This window comes from Macrotis lagotis, chromosome X (assembly GCF_037893015.1).
Source record: "Macrotis lagotis isolate mMagLag1 chromosome X, bilby.v1.9.chrom.fasta, whole genome shotgun sequence".
In the NCBI taxonomy this organism is placed as follows: domain Eukaryota; kingdom Metazoa; phylum Chordata; class Mammalia; order Peramelemorphia; family Peramelidae; genus Macrotis; species Macrotis lagotis.
In genome coordinates this window covers 471922739-471941773 of record NC_133666.1, presented here as the reverse complement: position 1 = coordinate 471941773, position 19035 = coordinate 471922739, and the positions used below count along the sequence as shown (strand labels likewise).

General features: G+C 32.6%; 1 protein-coding gene across 1 annotated transcript in view; it reads right to left on the bottom strand.

Moving 5' to 3' along the window:
- Positions 1-19035, bottom strand: part of CEP192 (centrosomal protein 192) — a 160271-nt gene that overhangs the window by 75800 nt on the left and 65436 nt on the right. Inside the window, exons 18-24 of the mRNA XM_074202081.1 lie at positions 16001-16142; positions 14705-14856; positions 10353-10632; positions 9356-9499; positions 5202-5266; positions 4142-4351; positions 2021-2141 (exon numbers count right to left, since the gene is read on the bottom strand). Coding sequence (XP_074058182.1) covers positions 2021-2141; positions 4142-4351; positions 5202-5266; positions 9356-9499; positions 10353-10632; positions 14705-14856; positions 16001-16142 — 1114 coding nt within the window. The remainder of the gene's footprint in view (positions 1-2020; positions 2142-4141; positions 4352-5201; positions 5267-9355; positions 9500-10352; positions 10633-14704; positions 14857-16000; positions 16143-19035) is intronic.

Here is a 19035-nt window from a genome sequence, read left to right as displayed (position 1 = left end):
GGTATTGTTTTTAAGCTTTGACTTACAAGCTGGTAGTTTCAGTTTAGAATGCAAACATCTCTTTTCTGTTAAAATATGATCAATTATCTTCATGTTATTTGGTGATAGTCATGTCTAAAAATATTCACAAAATAATACATGAGGTTTCTATGTAGACTTTTAATCTCCAACCTGTTTTGTTTCTTACACCTTAGACATCCTCTCCAACATCTTTAGCATCCTCTCTTAACCATACCTTTACATTCAAGTTACCAAGTATTAAAGTATATGTGATTTAATTTGGTGACTTTTGAGTTTTAAGATTTTTTTTCTGAATCATTAATTATTAGAGGAATGCAAATCAAAGCTTCTCTGAGGTACCACCTCACACCTCTCAGACTGGCCAATATGACCAGAAAGGATAATGATCATTGTGGGAAATCTGGGACACTATTACACTGTTGGTGGAGCTGTGAACTCATCCAACCTTTCTGGAGAGAAATTTGGAACTACGCCCAAAGGGCAACAAAAATCAGCATACCTTTTAATCCAGCAATACCACTACTGGGTCTATACCCTGAAGAGATGATGAAAAAGGGTAAAAACATCACTTGTACAAAAATATTCATAGCAGCCCTGTTTGTGGTGGCAAAGAATTGGAAATTAAGTAAATGTCCTTCATTTGGGGAATGGCTTAGCAAACTGTGATATATGTATGTCATGGAACACTATTGTTCTATTAGAAACAAGCAGGGACGGGAATTCAGGGAAGCCTGGAGGGATCTGCATGAACTGATGCTGTGTGAGATGAGCAGAACCAGAAAAACACTGTATACCCTAACAGCAACATGGGAGTGATGTTCAACCTTTGATGGACTTGCTCGTTCCATCAATGCAACAACCAGGGACAATTCTACAATTCTGGACTGTCTGAAATGGAGACTACCATCTGTATCCAGATTAAGAGCCAAGGAGTTTAAACAAAGTTCAAGGACTATTCCCTTTAATTTAGGGAAAAAAAAGATATCTTATTGTCTGATCTTGTTATCTCTTATACTTTTTGTTTCTTCCTTAAGGATGTGATTTCTCTTTCATCACACTCAATTTGGATCAATGTACAACATGGAAACAAAATAAAGACTGACAGATTGCTTTCTGTAGGGCTGGGGGGTGGGTAGGGAGAGGGAAGTAAGATTGGGAGAAAAATTGTAAAACTCAAAACTCAAATAAAATCTTTAAAAACTGAAAAACAATTTCTGCCTCATTACCCTCTGCCATATAGAAACTGGCAAACAAGCTGCAACTATTTTCGTGGTACTCTTTTTATAAATGCTTGTCAAGAACACTGCAAAAGGAGACTACATTTACTAAAAAATTATGTTTATTTTTGCCTTCAGACATGTGATAAAACCAACCCCAACAATATCTTTGTCTCTCAAAGGTCACCTAACAATCATCTTCTCATTTTACATACAGCAAGACTATTCAAATTAACACACATATACCTACTATACAAGTACACATAGACCTTACATGCAGAATACACCTAAGATTCATAAGATCAAAAATTGATTCTCAGCATCCTTTCCTACCTCGTTGTTCTGCAAAACCTTTGCAAAAGTTACATGGAAATGGTAAGACTAAGGTTCATTTTACATTTTATTTTTTTTGTCGTGGGGGTTGCTAACACCAAAGAATTCACCATCTAATTAATGGTCATTCTATTATAAGAACTATACTCTAGTGACTGAAGCCATTAAAAGCCACCAAAAATTTGTAATTTCTATATTTCATTATATGGATCTGAGGGAAGCTTTCAGGCAAACATTTCTTGAACTCAGTTACTCAATAAGCATTTAAGATCTAGAATCTTAAATTAATCTAAATAAAACTGAAAGTAAGAAAAGGAAAATTGAGTAATTTTAAGAGACTGCTCAGAAGCTATCTGTGCCAATACTTAGAAAATATGGACTAGAGTGAAAGCCAACTGTTAGAATTACAGTATTAAGAGTTAATTAGACACCAAAACTTCAACCATTACCTGAAAAGAGAACATGCTGCTCTTGATCTTGCTCTAAATTGTCTGTTGGTACATCAGATTCCCTCAATAGAGCTACAGGTTCCCTTTTCTCTGGAGATGTAATAAAGTAACCAAACGATGGCTACAAAATAATTAGACATGTTATTTTCTTCATTTTTCAAACTGTAATATTCTAGGAGACTTTACTATAATGCAGTTCATTTTATAAAGTAGTTCAGAAATATTATAGTCCACCAACCCAACCCTCCAAGTAAAATATCCTTTAAATAACTCAATTATACCATTATTTCACTTAAATGCCATTTCAATTTTATAAATCTTGCTTACAATCTTAAAAAGTTATGTGATCTACTGATGAATTTCTATTTGATAGTGCCTCTCCTAGTTTTTCTACAATATATGTGAAACCAATTCAACTACTACTCCAGAAGAGTATTTTGTACAATGCCACTTCTACATCTCATAATTTGACTGCCCATAAATGCCTTGTTCAAAAGCTCAAAAATGATTCCTTAAAATAATTCTACTTATTTATACTCCTACTTTGCAGAATACAAATAAAAATGCATTATAGTACCTTTCCCTCCATTTACTCATCCTACTGGTACTTCGCCTCATCCCTGAAAAGCAAAATCAAATGCTACTTCTTCCATAAAATCCTTCCATGATTTTTACACATTCCGATGAACTTATAATTTGCATTTCATTTCAACCATTTAAATGTAAATCAAGTTCAAATAAACTTCACCTTACTAAACAATGAAATTCAAATTAGTTTGACACTCTAACTCTAGGTTTTTTCATACTCTATATAAAATGTGTGTTTGTGTGTATGTGTGTGCATGCGCGCACACACACAAACAAATTGACTTTTAGAGTAGGCACTTCATAAATGCTTCATTTTATGAATGGAAGAGTACTATTTGTCTGGTACTTAAGGAAGAAAAGGAGAAGGGCAAAAGGGCACTAAGTTAAGCAGTACTCTTTTGCTCTACCATCCACAGCAATTATGTTTCAAACATTTTATTTCAAATATCCTCATCATTCAGGAGAGGAAAAGACCACATCAATACAAATTCATTAACAAATTCACAAAGACCCAGGAACAAGGAGCAAAAGAGAATACTCTTTTTTTACCCTAATGAATTCAAAGACTTTTCTTTTCACCTGCTAATTCAATAGAGTCTGGTAGTTTTATTCATTTTTCTGGTCCTGCAAACTGGCTATTAAAAAAAAAATCCAACTACAAATTCAGTTTTTCGCTATTTCATTTGAAACTGTAAACTAATTTTGGTTGGAGGGAAAAAATTTGTCCTGACAACTGGTGCTAATGATGGTAATGAAAATCAAGTCTCAGTCAGATCAAAGTGAAAGAATGATGGTATGTAGGTGGATAAGTTTTATGAATAGAATTTAAGTCAATCTGAGAAGATGTTTTATAAAAATAATTCACTATGCTTTAGGCAATCTTCTCCCTGAAGCTTCTACCTTATAGTAGAACAAAATTCAGTGTTTACAGCTTTGGAATATCCATAAAATATCCCCTTTAATGAATACTTTTTAATTCAATATTTATGAACTACCTATATATAAAAACAATTTACAAATCTCACCAATTAAATATTTCTAGAGATACAGCAAGAGCAAAAAAAATTATTTCATTTAAGTAAAAATCATACCCTTTTTTGTATAATTTAACAAGCTTTCATTTTTTAAGATTTGAATGAAATATGGAAATTCTGATAGCCCTTCAGGTTATTAAAAATGATTGCAAGTCACCAGTAGGTCCTAAGATACATTTTCACTGGCAGATTTTAGATATAGTTCAGAATTTATTTTTTTAAACAGTGATGTTTACTGAATGAATTTTCTATGAAGTCTTTCAATAATGTGAAAATGTCTGTACTTTCCAACCTTGGATTTTGATTTCACTATGTAGAATGAATTTACTTCTATGTTAATGGTGCAACATTGTAAAATACAAATAAAGATAAATCTTTAAAAGCTTTAAAGCAAATTTGATCTATCAACTAGTATAATAAATAGACAACTATAAAAAGTATAGCTAACACCATAATTTCTGGCTACTTTGATATTCCTTTTGTATATTCTTATACATACCCTTTTCACATTAATACCCCCTCCAAGGCAGCCAAGTGCTTCAGACCTCTGACCAAAGAACTCCCCTAAAGAAAGTCGCAAATAACTGGCATCATCACCAGTCATATCTGATGTGGTTAGTGATCTCCTCAACAGACTATAATTAATAGATGTACTCCATGATGTATCCCCTAGGGCACCTGAAGTGTTCTGAAGATCTATTTTCTCTTCCTATAAAGAAAACAATTTTAGGAAATTTGTTAAAATTTTAAATATCTTTGTAAAGTAATCTGTCTTTGAAAGTCAAAAATAAGTACAAAGAAAGAAACCTAAGTGAGTAGAGGTGAAATACTACTTACAGCCTTTCATGACAATCTGAACTGAATTGGAAAATTTAAAAGTTCTATGTGATTCAGTCACACTTGTTCATTCTACAAAGAGAATCCTAAAATATTCAAAGTATAAAGGAGTAGGAAGGTGCTTCAAAGGTACAGTGATTATATGGTACTTAATACTCTACCATGCATATTCAATAACCATGGTCCAAACCCATTAGAAATTATCTTGTGTACATTTTAGTAACACTGAAGAACACTTATGAGATTACTGAAAGTGGAATCTGAAAAAAAGCCTAGGTCTTAAACCCAGACTGAGACTACAGTCTATAGGTAAATCATTTTATTTTTTTTGAACCTTGGTTTCTTTATGTACAAGAAGATTGTGGGAAAACTATTTTCCAAATATTAAAGCATCAAATTAAAAAAATTTTTATTTAAAAGGCAATTGAAATTTTACCTTCACCTAGACTAATAAGAATAAATTAACATTTTTCAGAGCACCAGGTCTGGAGTTGGGAAGATCTAAGTTTAAATCCAGTCATAAATATTTACTGTGCTTCCCTAATCAAGTCATAATCTCAACCTGATTAAATTTCCTCACCAGTAAAATGGGAATGATAATAGCAACTACCACGCCAGGGTTGCTATGAACAACAAATAAGAAAATAACTATAAAAAGCTTAGCACATGGCCGCATCATATAAATGTTAGCCATTATTAAGAATTTGAAACAAATCACTAACCTGTATAAATCTGTGTTCTCTTGCAAATTCTTCTTCATCTCGAGCAATCAAAGCCATTGCTTCAGCTTAGAAACAGAATGACAAAATAACATTAATGGTGCTAATAACTATTCATCTCCAAAACTCTGTTACTTGACTGGAAATAAAACTAGTTCAAGCATCCAAAAAAATGTCATATACATGGCATGTGAAATCATGAATCATTAGCTTCTGAAATTAAACACTATCACATTTGGGTAAAAAAAGCTAAAGTGAAATAAGGTCTAAATTTGGAGTTAGAAAGCAATGATTTGAATCCTACCCTCTATGTGGCACTTATTTACCTGTCACTCAGGTGAAGTCAAGATGACTTCAAGTGAAATTTCATCATCTATAATAAGGAAATAAAATCACTTACTGAAGGTTACCTCATTTGGCACAGTAAGTATATTATAACCTCAAATGTGGATCATTACAGGTTTCCTGTAAATCACTATATGCCTCTGGATTCCTTAAATTCCAGTTTAATCTATTCAGTGCCCACAAAGTAATGGTCTTTAAGCATAACTGTGACCACCTTACTCTCTTCTCAAAACATTCAAGTTTTTAAAAATAAGTTTTAATTAGCTTTATTACTGACAAAATTTATTTATAAAACGTGCCCCAATCCAGTGCCCCCAAATAAAATTTAAATTTATTTTCATTCAAGGCCACACTTTGGTTCCAGTCTTGCTACTTATCTTCAATAATACTAAGCAATCAATAAACTGGTCTTAAAACGATACTCCAAATCAATTCCTGTAGTTTCATTTTACTACCACTATACTTTTATAAACACTTTCTTCATAGATTCCCTTCTTGTCTCTAACTGAAATTCCTACAAGATTTATGTGAATGCCTACCCAACAGCCAGAATATAAATTTTCAAAGAAAACTATTATAGTAGTCCCTCTTAAAACATTTAGGACATGAAATCTTAAATTTGTGCCTTATCTTCCTTAAAGAATTATAAACTTACAAAAAATAGAGACTGTGTATTATTCATCTTTGTATTCCTGAGGAACAAAGCACAACAACGAATGTCTAAAAAATGTTGAATTTTTTGCTTCACCGCTTTTATGACTCATCATCATCACAACAATCTTCAGTTGTTGTAAATGGGCTGTAGCAGTTACAAAGTTACTACAATTGACTTGGCTTGAACTTTCACTAACTAAACATAATGGCTGATATACCACTAATATATCAATAATTTAAGGGAATGATGAGGCTATTAAAGTCAAGCACTGCTAAAGCTATAGGACACAAAAAACTGCCCTGTTCCAAAAAAAAAACAAAAAAAGAAAAAGATAAGAGCCCTTGTTTTCAATGAGTCCACAATCTAACAGGAAAAAGAAGTTAAGCAAATAATTACATAAAAACAAGGCATATAATGAATAGAAGATATCAAAACAAGAGGTTACAAGCAAACTATTATGTAAAAAACAAAATAAAGATTAAATTGAAGATGATCAAAAGAAGAATAGAGGGACAAGGAAGAGCTTCCTGTAGAAGGTGAGAATGGAAATTAAAGAAAACCAGGAGATAGAGAATATTGCAGGCAAATGAGATAATGAAAAATGGATGAATTCATCCTTTACTCTCTGCCCCTATCATAAGTCCCCATAATATTAATGATCCTTTACTTTCAAAATGAATTTTTATTTTGCTGGGTTCTATAAAGTTTAATTTAATTCATAACTTTAATATTGTAAATATATATGTAACTTTAAAACATATAACTTTAAACATGTAAATTAATTTTGGTAGAACTATCACATTATTTATTATACTGGCATGGGCAAGTCATGAGCATGAAATTTTCCTTCAACTATCTAAGTTGTTATTTAAATCTTAAAAGATTACTTTATGGTTAATCTATACAACTATTTCATATGTTCTGGTAGAATGATCCCCAAATATTTGATTCATTTTATAGTTATTTGAAAAGGGATTTCCTGCCTGTTGAGTTTTGTTATTATATATATATGTGTATAAAATGATTTTTGAGAGTTTATTTTGAAGTCTGAAACCAAAATTAATTGTAGCCTCAATTAATGCAGTTGACTAACTACCCAGGCCTTTCTAAGTCAATCATCATATCATTAGCCAGTAGGAACAGTTCATTTTCTCTTTCTCATCTTTATACCTCCAAGGCCTTCCTAATGGGAAAATTAAAACAACAGTGTTGTTTCACCTCACACCTAGAAATATGACAATGATAAACAATTGGCAAGAGTCAATGCTGTAGGACTTGTGGAAAGATGGACATGTAGTAATGGCAGAGCTACATAAATGGACACAACCATTTTGGAAAGTAATTTAGAATTATTCTAGGTGGATAAAATGCCTATGCCTTTTTCCTAAGTGATTCCAGGTTTATTCCAAGGAGATCCATTGATAAGAATAAAGTTCTCACATATACAAAAATATTTACAATTAACTTTTTATGATAAAGAACTTGAAACAAAATAAGATATCTATCAACTAAAGAATGGCTAACCAATTGTGGTAAATAAATCAATGAATAAACATTTATTAAGCTAAGATATTAATGCAGGACTTGGCTTTAAGTCATTTATAAATATTCATAAAATTTTCAGAAGGCATGAAACTAGAGGGATAACTAACACAGGAATGAAAAAGTAAGGATCCAAAACTATTTGTATGAAGGGGGATAATCACTTGAAGTCAAAAAGTAAATAATACAATATATAGAAGAAAAATATGCTAGGAATTTTAGTGAATTGTAATCTCAATAAAAGTCAGCAGTATGCAACAAAAGCTAATCTAGTTTAGACTACAACAAAAGGGGGATAGTATCAAGAGAAGTGATGGTACTCTGCATACCTATACACTGAATACTTCCAGAACATCAATTTTAAGAAGAATATTGACAAGGTGGAACATTTTCAGAGAAGGGTGACTATCACAGAAAGGAAGATGAAACCATGTGACAAGAAAACACCTAACAAAAGTAGAGATATTTAAACTACAGAAGATGGGATAGAGGAAAGAAAGGGAAAAGAGCAGTATTAAGGTATTTTGAAGTCTATCAATATGAAAAAGAAATTAGATTTGCTCTATTTGGCCCCAAAGATCAGAACCCAAGGTTCGATCCAATGGGCAGAGGTACAAAGTAACAGTTTTAATTTGATATTTAAAAACAAAAAACTTGGGGCAGCAAGGTGGTGCAGTGGATAGAGCACCAGCCCTGGAGTGAGAAGAGCTTGAGTTCAAATTCGACCTCAGACACTTAATGACCTACCTTTAAGTCACTTAACCCCACTGCCTTGTCAAAAACAAAAAAGCAGAAAAAACCACATAACTTCCTAAGAGCTACTGATGGTCTTCAAGTAGCTACTAAGCTACCATTTGTTAAGTACCTTAAGAAATAATGTCATGCAAGGTTCTTTCATACTCTGGCAGTCTTTTGAAGATCATTTTGATCCTATAGAAAAGTACTGATAAGTAATTTTCACCACTACTTTTGCAAGAATGGTACAATCAAAGAATCCAATTAATGTAAACACTCACATACCTCCCAATTGGTAAAAAATAAATAAAACCCTATTATTTAGGTTTATTCAGGTTATTAAGTTTTTAATATGTCTAAAGAAATAAGATTAATTTAATTAGTCTGTATCAGTTTTAGAAACTTTTGAATGTCCTCAAAGTTCTAAGGAGAACTGCCTTACTCATCTTTATACCTCAATTTCATAAACAACTGGGTCTTAATAAAGGTAATAAATATCTCCTAAATTAAAATGGAACTAATTTTCCATTGAAATGAAATTTTGTTTCTTAATAATTTCTCACTAGTGATATGAATTGGCATCTTTAATGTAAGTAATACATTTTCTTTTTGATGATAAAATTTTCAAAACTCAAACATATAAGATGACTAAATTTCTTTCAGTTCAAAAACCCTCATCACTATAAGGGAAAGAAATACTCATTCAGACTTAAAAACTCTTTACTAATAGTTTAAAAAGGTAACCTTTTACTTCATCACATTAAATTAAGTTTATTTAAAAATTCCTTCAAAAAAATACAGTTAATATGTACTGCATTTATCATCTCTAACAATGCATAGTGGGAATAGGGGTAGAGGAAAGAAAATAACACATACTTACATCCAGTTCTGAATTCTTCATTTACATCATTATCTCCACAATAATTTAAATCTTGGTCTTCATCAAAAGAAGAATAATAGGCAAGATCAGTCACCCATTTACCTTCTTCATTTTGATAGACTACACTATGTGGTGGAGCATCTTCTGAAAAATAATATAAATTACACCAAAGGCATTATGACAGATGAAGTTAATTAAAATGTTAGATATTTATAATTCTATAAGTTGAAAATTTTTTAAGTTCCTTAAAAATATGACATTTGATTATATATGGAAAAAAATGTGTATCATGACAGATGACCTCCAATAGATTGGGATAAAGTAAGAGTAAATGTATTTTCCTTATGACAATAAAATTCTAGCTGAGGAGCAGCTAAATTTAGGCGTGATAAAGGCTAGTAGTCTAGCTTAGGAAAAAGATACATAACTAAAGCACCAAGGAAAAAAATTCTGGGAAAAACCTGTTTTAATTAAAGGGAAAATCTTTAGCTCTGTGGTCTTAAAGTCTACCACCAAAATGACAAAAAACAAAAAAGATTAGTTTGAGAATACAATTTGTCAAATCTAATTTTCACACAGCTACAGTGCTTAGCATGAAAAAGGCATTTAACCAAAATTACTGAATTGAGAAAGGATTATATCAGTCCTTTTGTAAAAAAAAAACCTATCCAAGACTTTAAATTTATCTTATAAATTACTATAACACACATTTATACTATTGTCTTCAATTAGAGTGAAGCCCTTTGAGGTGGCCAAGAATGGTTTCATTTTTGTCACTGAGTCCCAAGCATCTAGAAGAGTGTATCATTTTAAAATCTACAAAAAATCTACACATACAATTCTGGTATGATAGGGCAGAACAAAAAAGTCATCTTTATGTCTCAAAGCTTTGTATGATATAAGAGAGAGAAAAAAAATCTAATTTGTATGGCTTCATCACTGAACTACATATCAACAAAATATCTGATAAATAGATTTCTAAAACAAAAGAAATTACCTTTTTCATTCTTTTCACTGGAGTTCCAATTCTCACAAATTTTCCTTTCAGTGGCAAGTGACCAGTAAGCATCAACTGGACTAAATCCCTTATCAAGAAGTTCCACAGAATTTGTATCCACATTTTTTTGAATGGATACTTTAGGAGTTATATCATTATCGAAGGATCCATCAGCTAAGTGCAACAGAGCTTCAGAATCTGATGATATAGCCTTATTTTGATGAGCAGACTGTACCCCCAATTTCAAGGGGTGAAGATTAGCTTCACTGACAGTTGTGTCCTGAAAATAAAGTAGATTAATTTTTATGCTAAACTTATCAATGGTCTTCAGTGTAGCAATGTCTCCTCTATGGCAATATTTTTATAAAAAAAATCCCAGTAGAAAATGCCATACCCACATTCCACCAATGATTCTCAATCATAAGGGACTGTAATCAAAAATGTCAATGAATCAAAAAGCAATAAGACAAATGGCAGATATCAGTAAGTCGAAACATATTACCAATATTGAATTGAATTCAAAAAAGGCACAAAAATATTTAGGAAATTTATCACAAAAGGAAATGGGCCAGTAATTTAGCAAGAGCAAATAAACTGCCTGATGGCTACATATGCTATTACAAAATGTTCCAAAGTTTAAAGAAAGGCCTTGTATACCCAAAAAATAGAAATATTTTCTATGGAGGATTTTTGGGAAGATATTGTCAAGATTCCAAAAAGAGATTAATAGGATCAGAGACTAACAACAAGATTCTCAAAGTTCATCTTTTTCAAATCTTCCTTTTTTCCAAATACAGAAACTGGATCTCAAAGAGGGGAAATTAACTTGTGCAAAGTCACAGAGGCCCTAAGTGACAAGGCCAAGTCTAGAACCCAGGAGCTCAGACTCCAAAGTCAAAAATCTTTGTACTACATAAATCTGCAGGGATCTGTATTTATGAAAGAAGTCTCTTTCTTGATGAAATTCATTAATGACACTCACAATTTTTTCGTTTTTTTTAAGTTTTTCCAAGGCAATGAGGTAAGTGACTTGCCCAAGATCACACAGCTAGATAATTATTAAGTGTCTGAGTTAGGATTTGAACTTAGGTCCTCCTGATTCCAGGGCCAGTGGTCTATCCACTGCACCACCTAGCTGCCCTTATTTTCTTTTAAATCCTTAGCTAGACCTCTGATTCATCTGTGTGGGTACATCCTATTTTTTCTTACCAACTTCACCCTATTCAATTCCCAGCCACTTTTCACATAAATCCCTCAGAACTCACATACCCCCAAAGCAACAGAAATCTTCTATAGGTTATTCTAAATTTCTAAGTAAAACTAAAATAATTTTTATTGACAAAATCAAAACACTAAAAAAAAGTAAAATTTTCTAGGTAATTGGTACTCTGTACATTGTAAAAAGCCATACTGCCACTATGATAAAAGGTTTACTTATCAAATGTTAGGCTACTCTAAATTAAGTTTTGGTTTTATTTTTATCCCCTTTAGCAGCTCTCAGTCCTTTTTTTTTTAAGAATTTATTTGAGTTTTACAATTTTCCCCCATTCTTGTTTCCTCCTCCACCCCCCAAAGAAGTCAAGTCTGTTAGTCTTTACATTGTTTCCATGATAAATACTGATCTAAGTTGAATGTGATGAGAGAGAAATCATATCCTTGAGGAAGAAAAATTAAGTATAAGAGATAGCAAAATTATGTAAGATAACAGTTTTTTTAAAATTAAAGGTAATAGTCTTTGGTCTTCGTTTAAACTCCACAATTCTTTCTCTGGATACAGATAGTATTCTCCACTGCAGACAGCCCAAAATTGTCCTTGACTGTTGCACTGATGAAATGTGCAAGTCTACCAAGGTTGATTATCACCCCCACACTGCTGTCAGGTGTACAATTTTCTCTGGTTCTGCTCATTTAGCTCATCATCACTTCATGCAAATCCTTCCAGGCTTCCTTGAATTCCCATCCCTCCTGGTTTCTAATAGAACAATAGTGTTCTATGACATACATATACCACAGTTTGTTAAGCCATTCCCCAATTGAAGGACATTCACTTAATTTCCAATTCTTTGCCACCACAAACAGGGCCGCTTTATGAATATTGTTGTACAAGTGATGGTTTTTACCCTTTTTTCATAATCTCTTCAGGGTATAGACCCAGTAGTAGTATTGATGGATCAAAGGGGAATGCATATTTTTGTTGCCCTTTGGGCATAATTCCAAACTGCTCTCCAGAAAGGCTGGATGAGTTCACAACTCTACCAACAATATATTAGTGTCCCAGATTTCCCACATCCCTTTCAACATTGATCATTGTCCTTTGTGGCTATGTTGGCCAGTCTGAGAGGTGTGAGGTGGCACCTCAGAGATGATTTAATTTGCATTTCTCTAATAAGTAAAGATTTAGAGCAATTTTTCATATGGCTATGGATCACTCTGATTTCCTCATTTGTAAACTGCCTTTGCATATCCTTTGACCATTTGTCAACTGAGGAATGGCTTTTTGTTTTTGAAAATTTGGCTCAGTTCTCTGTATATTTTAGAAATGAATCCTTTGTCAGAAATACTAGTAAAAATTGTTTGCCAATTTATCACATCTACTTTGAGACTGGTTACAGTGGTTTTGTGTAAAAGCTTTTTAATTTAATGTAATTAAAATTATCATCCCTTACTTCTGATTTGCTATTTCTAATGTGCCAAAGGATGAAAAATCTATAGCCAACTTTATTCATTGGGAAAGGATTAGGTGGTGTGTAGATCCTAGAGCACTGGCCCTGAAAGAAAGTAAGCTAAGAGAAAAACAGCTTTAAATGATGATGCATCCAGTGAATGAAGTACATGAGCTTTAATGTACTTAAAGCTTGATTTTAGCTACCAAGACCTTTTTGCTCAGGTCTCAGATATTAGTGATTGTTGAATAAATAGTTAAATGAAATGCTAAATTATGGGACAGAACAATAATCTGCCACAGGAGTTTTTGGATGAGATAAAGTAAGGTAGCTTAGTCAGAAGGAAATAAAGATCTGAGTTTTGCACTCTGGCAAAGACAAGGATCAGAAGTGAGAAAGAGTACGGTTGTAATATAAAGGGGAAGTAAAAAGTCAAACATGGAAGGCCTCAAAAAATTTGAACTTGACACAAAAAATTAAAGAATTATTTACTTTGTAGAGAGTCTACTTGGATAAGTAGTACTTAAATATTAGACTCTATATGTATTTTACCATAAAAATGATTCAGTAATTTTGGATAAAGGAAGCAGTACAATGAAAAATGTTGTTTACACATCAATCAATCCAGTAATGTAACAAAATCAGGGACAGAGGACAAAAAGTTAGGAAACAAGACAAATTTAATCCAGGCATATAGTCTGAATTAGGATGGTGCCAAAAGAAATAAGGGGGAAGGGACTAAATAGATGCTGTAGAGATAAGGTAACTTAGTGATCTTTTTTGATTTTTTTTACAAAACAATGGGGTTAAGTGATTATTAAGTGTCTGAGGTCGAATTTGAACTCAGGTCCTCCCAATTCCAGGGCCAGTGTTCTATCCACTTCACCACCTAACTGCCCCATAGTATCTTAGTGATCAGACTGAATTTCACAGTAAACCCAGCTGCATCATCTATAAAATGGAACTATTAGTAAAAATATGACAGAATTGAACTAAGATAAAAAGCACCTAAAAATTATCTACTGTATAAATTATATGCTATATAGTGCATATTTAATGACATAATAAAATTCATCTGGAAATATATTTTAGCAATTCTCTTGGTGGAAACAAAATAGATTCCCCATTTAATAATGGGGAATAGCTCAAAAAAAGTCAGGACATGATGCACAAAGAAATGAAAAATCAGGGGGAATTTTAAGAAGGGAAGATGTTTATGAGTTGAAGTCCAGCAAAACAAACAGAACTAAAAAAAGGAAAATATATGCAATCACTACAACTATGCAAAATGAAAAATCAGAAAAAGAAAAACCAATTTTGAATAACTGCAAAACCAATAAAGGCCTCAGGAAAATTTTGCAATTCAAACACGTCATCCCCATGATCATTAACAGAGGAAGACAACAGACTAAGGCAGATTATATAATTGATAAATGAGTGTCACTTTCAGATACTTTTGCTTCTTAAAATTTTCCAATTTCAAGAAAGGAAAGCATTAATCAGGAAAGGGAGCTGAAATGACTAACAAAGACAAATGCATCATAAAATTTTGGATATGGTACTATAACATTATAAGCATGACATTTAAGTGAAATAGTTTTTAAGCTCATTTCACCTATTAATCCAAGAGTAATTCACTAAAATATTTTCCCTAAAGAAACTGAAAAAAAGAGACCAAGGATGACCAACCTCACAATATGGAACATTATTCATTGAAGGATTATATACTGGAGTAACATTTTCTTCTCTTGGTCTGTTTTTTTCAATTTCCCATGTATTAGAAGGAAACAATGGCACATCATCCAAATTTCTTTTATCTTCTTTAATACAGCCTTCATTCTCTGCAGAGTACAAGAAAAAAAAATCAATGTTTAAAGTTGATGCTTAATTTACTAACCTGTAAATTTATTAGTCTGTTGATAATATCATATTATGATATGTTGGTTGGTTCTTGTCCTTCGTTATCAAAAAAGAACAAAATGACCATCAATATATTTGAGACAAATTACAGTGTGTTCAGCTGTGGCTGATCAGACCAAAAGAAGCTCAGAATGTTCTACCATAGATTGGGCACAAATAGTCTATTGTTATTAAATTATTATTCTGTTGATAATGTTATAATATGCTAAAGTCATGGTAACAACAATGGCTAATATTTACATAGAGATTTAAGGCATATAAGAAACACTTCACAAATATCTCACCTGATCTCACAACAATTCTGAAGAGAGGCTATTTTACAGACAAGGAAACTGAAGCAGGGAGAGATTGAAGTGATTTGTCCAAAGTTACCCAGCAAACAGAAGTCTGAGTGTGGATTTGAATTCTAGTCTGATGATTCTTGAGATCTCTCTATGATACCTAGATGATTTAGCATCTTAATTTCTTACAACTCTGGGGACAAAGTTAAATGGGGAAAAGCAGGAATACCTATGGCTTAAGTATAAGGAGGAATAGGGATAATAGAGCAAATGAGGCTCCTGAAATAGTCCATATAATATAATAATATAATTTGTGGACAAAAAAGTTTAATAAGTCAGGTGTCTTTCATAAGAGTTAATATCATAAATATAACTTAAAATTTATTTTTCAAAACTAAAAACTCAACAGCCAGATACAAAGAACACTGAATAACTATGGTAATCTAACTGAATTATCCACTGTATATGAGTAGTATGATAGAAAACAGTAAATGACAATTTTGCAAAAATTATTATCTCTACTTTTTTCATAGTGCCACAATATGCATTTTATTTAAATAGCCTTATTAATAAAGTACTTAATAATTACTTAGGGGAATTATCATTTTCAAAGGCTTTTTTAAAAGGAATACTTATACTTACCTTTAAAATTTTTAGAAGTTGCTCACTTTTTCTGAGTCCCACAAAAATTCAGCAAATAACATGCCATAAAAGTTGAGCGACAAAAGGCAAGTCAAAAGTTGAAAGGAATTCTAATAATGAAGGAAAAATTTTCAATACTTACCAGAGGCAACTAGATTAACAGGATTCTCTTCAGATAGTCTGGAATTTAGTTCAGATTTCATAACAATTTGTGTTCCAAGAGAATACACAGAGATGCTATCTTCTGATTTGGGTCTATAACTTGGTCTATTATTTTCATTTACCTGTTTAAAGAATACCAATGCCTTAAATAAAAAGCATATAATTTGATGATTTTTAAAAATAAAATTTGAAAATCTTTGAAGCATACAAAAAATAGAGGAAGCAAACACCTTAAAGACAATATAATCCTTTTTTCTACTGTAAAACAATGTCATGATTTGTGGGTTTGTTAAATGCAGTTATGTAAAACTACATATATATTTGCACATAGGTATGTATGACTATACGTGTGTGTGTGTGTGTGTGTGTGTTTCTATCTCAAACAGTCAAGAATGTTTACAAGCACTTTTTTCTCAGGAATAACAAGAGTTTAAAAATGTTCTTTAATAGGGGCAGCTCGGTGGCGTAGTAGATAAAGCCTTGGAGTCAGGAGTACCTGGGTTCAAATCTGGTCTCAGACACTTAATAATTACCTAGCTGTGTGACCTTGGGCAAGCCACTTAACCCCATTTGCCTTGCAAAAACCTAAAAAAGTTCTTTAATCTTCAAAGGCTGGTTAATTAAGAATAGGAGGGCAAGGTAGTGAGGAGAAGATTGTTAGAGTAAGGAATTATTGCTTTCAGAAAATGTAATAAAGAAGATATATACAAATCAAATATACATCTATGAATATGTATGTGTAATATATATATATCTAGATATAAATATTCAAGTATGATTGTATATACAATCATATATATTATACATACACACACACACACACACATATAGGTATATCCTTGGGTGTGTATGTGTATATATGTAAATACAATGCTCAATTATAGTAAGGATAGGAGGGGGCAAGTTAGTTAGAAGTACGGTTATGTGTATGTGAGCATATATATATATATATATATATATATATATATATATATGTGGGTGCATGCTTAATTACAATAACTATAGTAACATAGTAAATATAGCAATATAATAACGCACAACAGAGAAAAGAAGAAAACCTACAAGGAAGGAAGCAAAGATGGACAATTCTGAACACAAACTGCAATATTTATCATGTAGGCTTTCTTGAAATCAAAATTTATTGCTTTACATTATGAATCCTCTTGCAATGTTTTGCAGAGCACATGACAATGTTTTCTTTTTAATTTTGCATTTCAATTTTTAAAAAATAACCTTTAATAACAAGATATCATGCTCATTTGGCTATTATTAAAAGTGACAGCTTAAATGGAGAACCTGCTAATTCAAAGCAAGGGATACAAAACAGGATTATTTGTGATACAGGATAAAAAAAAAAAGAGTACCAAAAACTCAGGATACTTAAACCAAGGGCTTCCTAAGTGCCCCCAATCTCACAGAAATATAAATATGCCTTCAAAGGAGAAGATTAGAACTGCTTGTTACTCTGATAATCTGGGAATTAAGTATCTATACCTAAAATACAAAAAAGACACTTCACATAAGGCACTGAATTAAGAGCAAATTCTGGTTCCCTAAAAGCTGCATTTTAATAACAAATATATTTATGATTTAGTCCTTTGGGGGCAGCTAGATGGCACAGTGGATAGAGCACCAGCCCCCCAGGAGTACCTGAGTTCAAATCCTGCCTCAGACACTTAGTAATTACCTAAATGTGTGGCCTTGGGCAAGCCACTTAACCCTATTTGCCAAGCAAAAACCCTAAATAAACGAACAAACAAATAATTAGTCCTTTGAAAGTAGACCAAGGGGGGGCGGTTAGGTGGCAGTAGTGGATAAAGCACTGGCCTTGGAGTCAGGAGTACCTGGGTTCAAATCCGGTCTCAGACACTTAATAATTACCTAGCTGTGTGGTCTTGGGCAAGCCACTTAACCCCATTTGCCTTGCAAAAACCTTAAAAAAAAAAAAAAAAAAAAAAAGTAGACCAAGGAAGGAGCAGCTATGTGTTGAGGCAAATAGAACACTAACCCTGCAATCAGGAAAACCTTAGTGCAAATCCAGCCTCAGACACTTACTTGCTGTGTATCTCCCCCAAGCAAGTCACTTAAACCCATTTTCTCCACTACACAGCAATGCCAGTAAAAGGAAGTAAATCAAATAGGTTCATAGAGAACTGAAGTGCTCAAAGCTTTTATCAAGAATGTGGCAGGTTCATGGACCAATTAACAGACCAAGAAATACTCTGTGAGATCTATGGAAAAAGGAGAGATTTATGACCAGGCAAGAAATAGATTACTGCCATAAATTGCAAAATGGATGATTGTGACTATATTAAATTAAAAAAGGTTTTGCCAAAACCAACGCTGCCAAAATTTGAAGGAAAACAATTTTCATACCAACGGGCTCTGATAAGGGTCTTATTTCTAAAATAAAAAATATATATATATAAAATCGATGATCCAAATCATTATGGATTAGTGAAATGCAAATTAAAGCAACTATGAGGTTCCACTTCATACCTATCAGATTGTCTAAGATGTCAAAAAGGAAAAAACAATGTTGGAGAGGTTGCAGGAGAATTGGGACACTAATGCATTGTTAGTGAGTTGTGAACAGATCCAACCATTTTGGAGAACTATGAACTATGCCCAAAGAGCAATAAAGCTGATCATACTTTCACCTAGCTATACCAATAATGGACCTATATCCAGAAGAAATCATAAAAAAATGAGAAAAGTCCTACATGATTCAAAATATTAATAGGAGCTCTTTTTTGTAGAGGCAAAGGATTATAAATTGAGGGGGACGATCATCCCCTCATTGGGGAATGGCTAAACAAATTATGGTATATAAATGTCATGGGAACACTATTGTTCTATAAGAAACTTCTAGAGAAGCATGGTCAAATTATCAACAACACTGTGAGATGATCAACCTCTTATGGAAGCAGTTCAGAGAGATAACCCAGGGAGACCAGCTAAGGACAATGCTATCCCCATCCAGAGGAAGAAAACCAAAGCAAAAAAATCCTATAG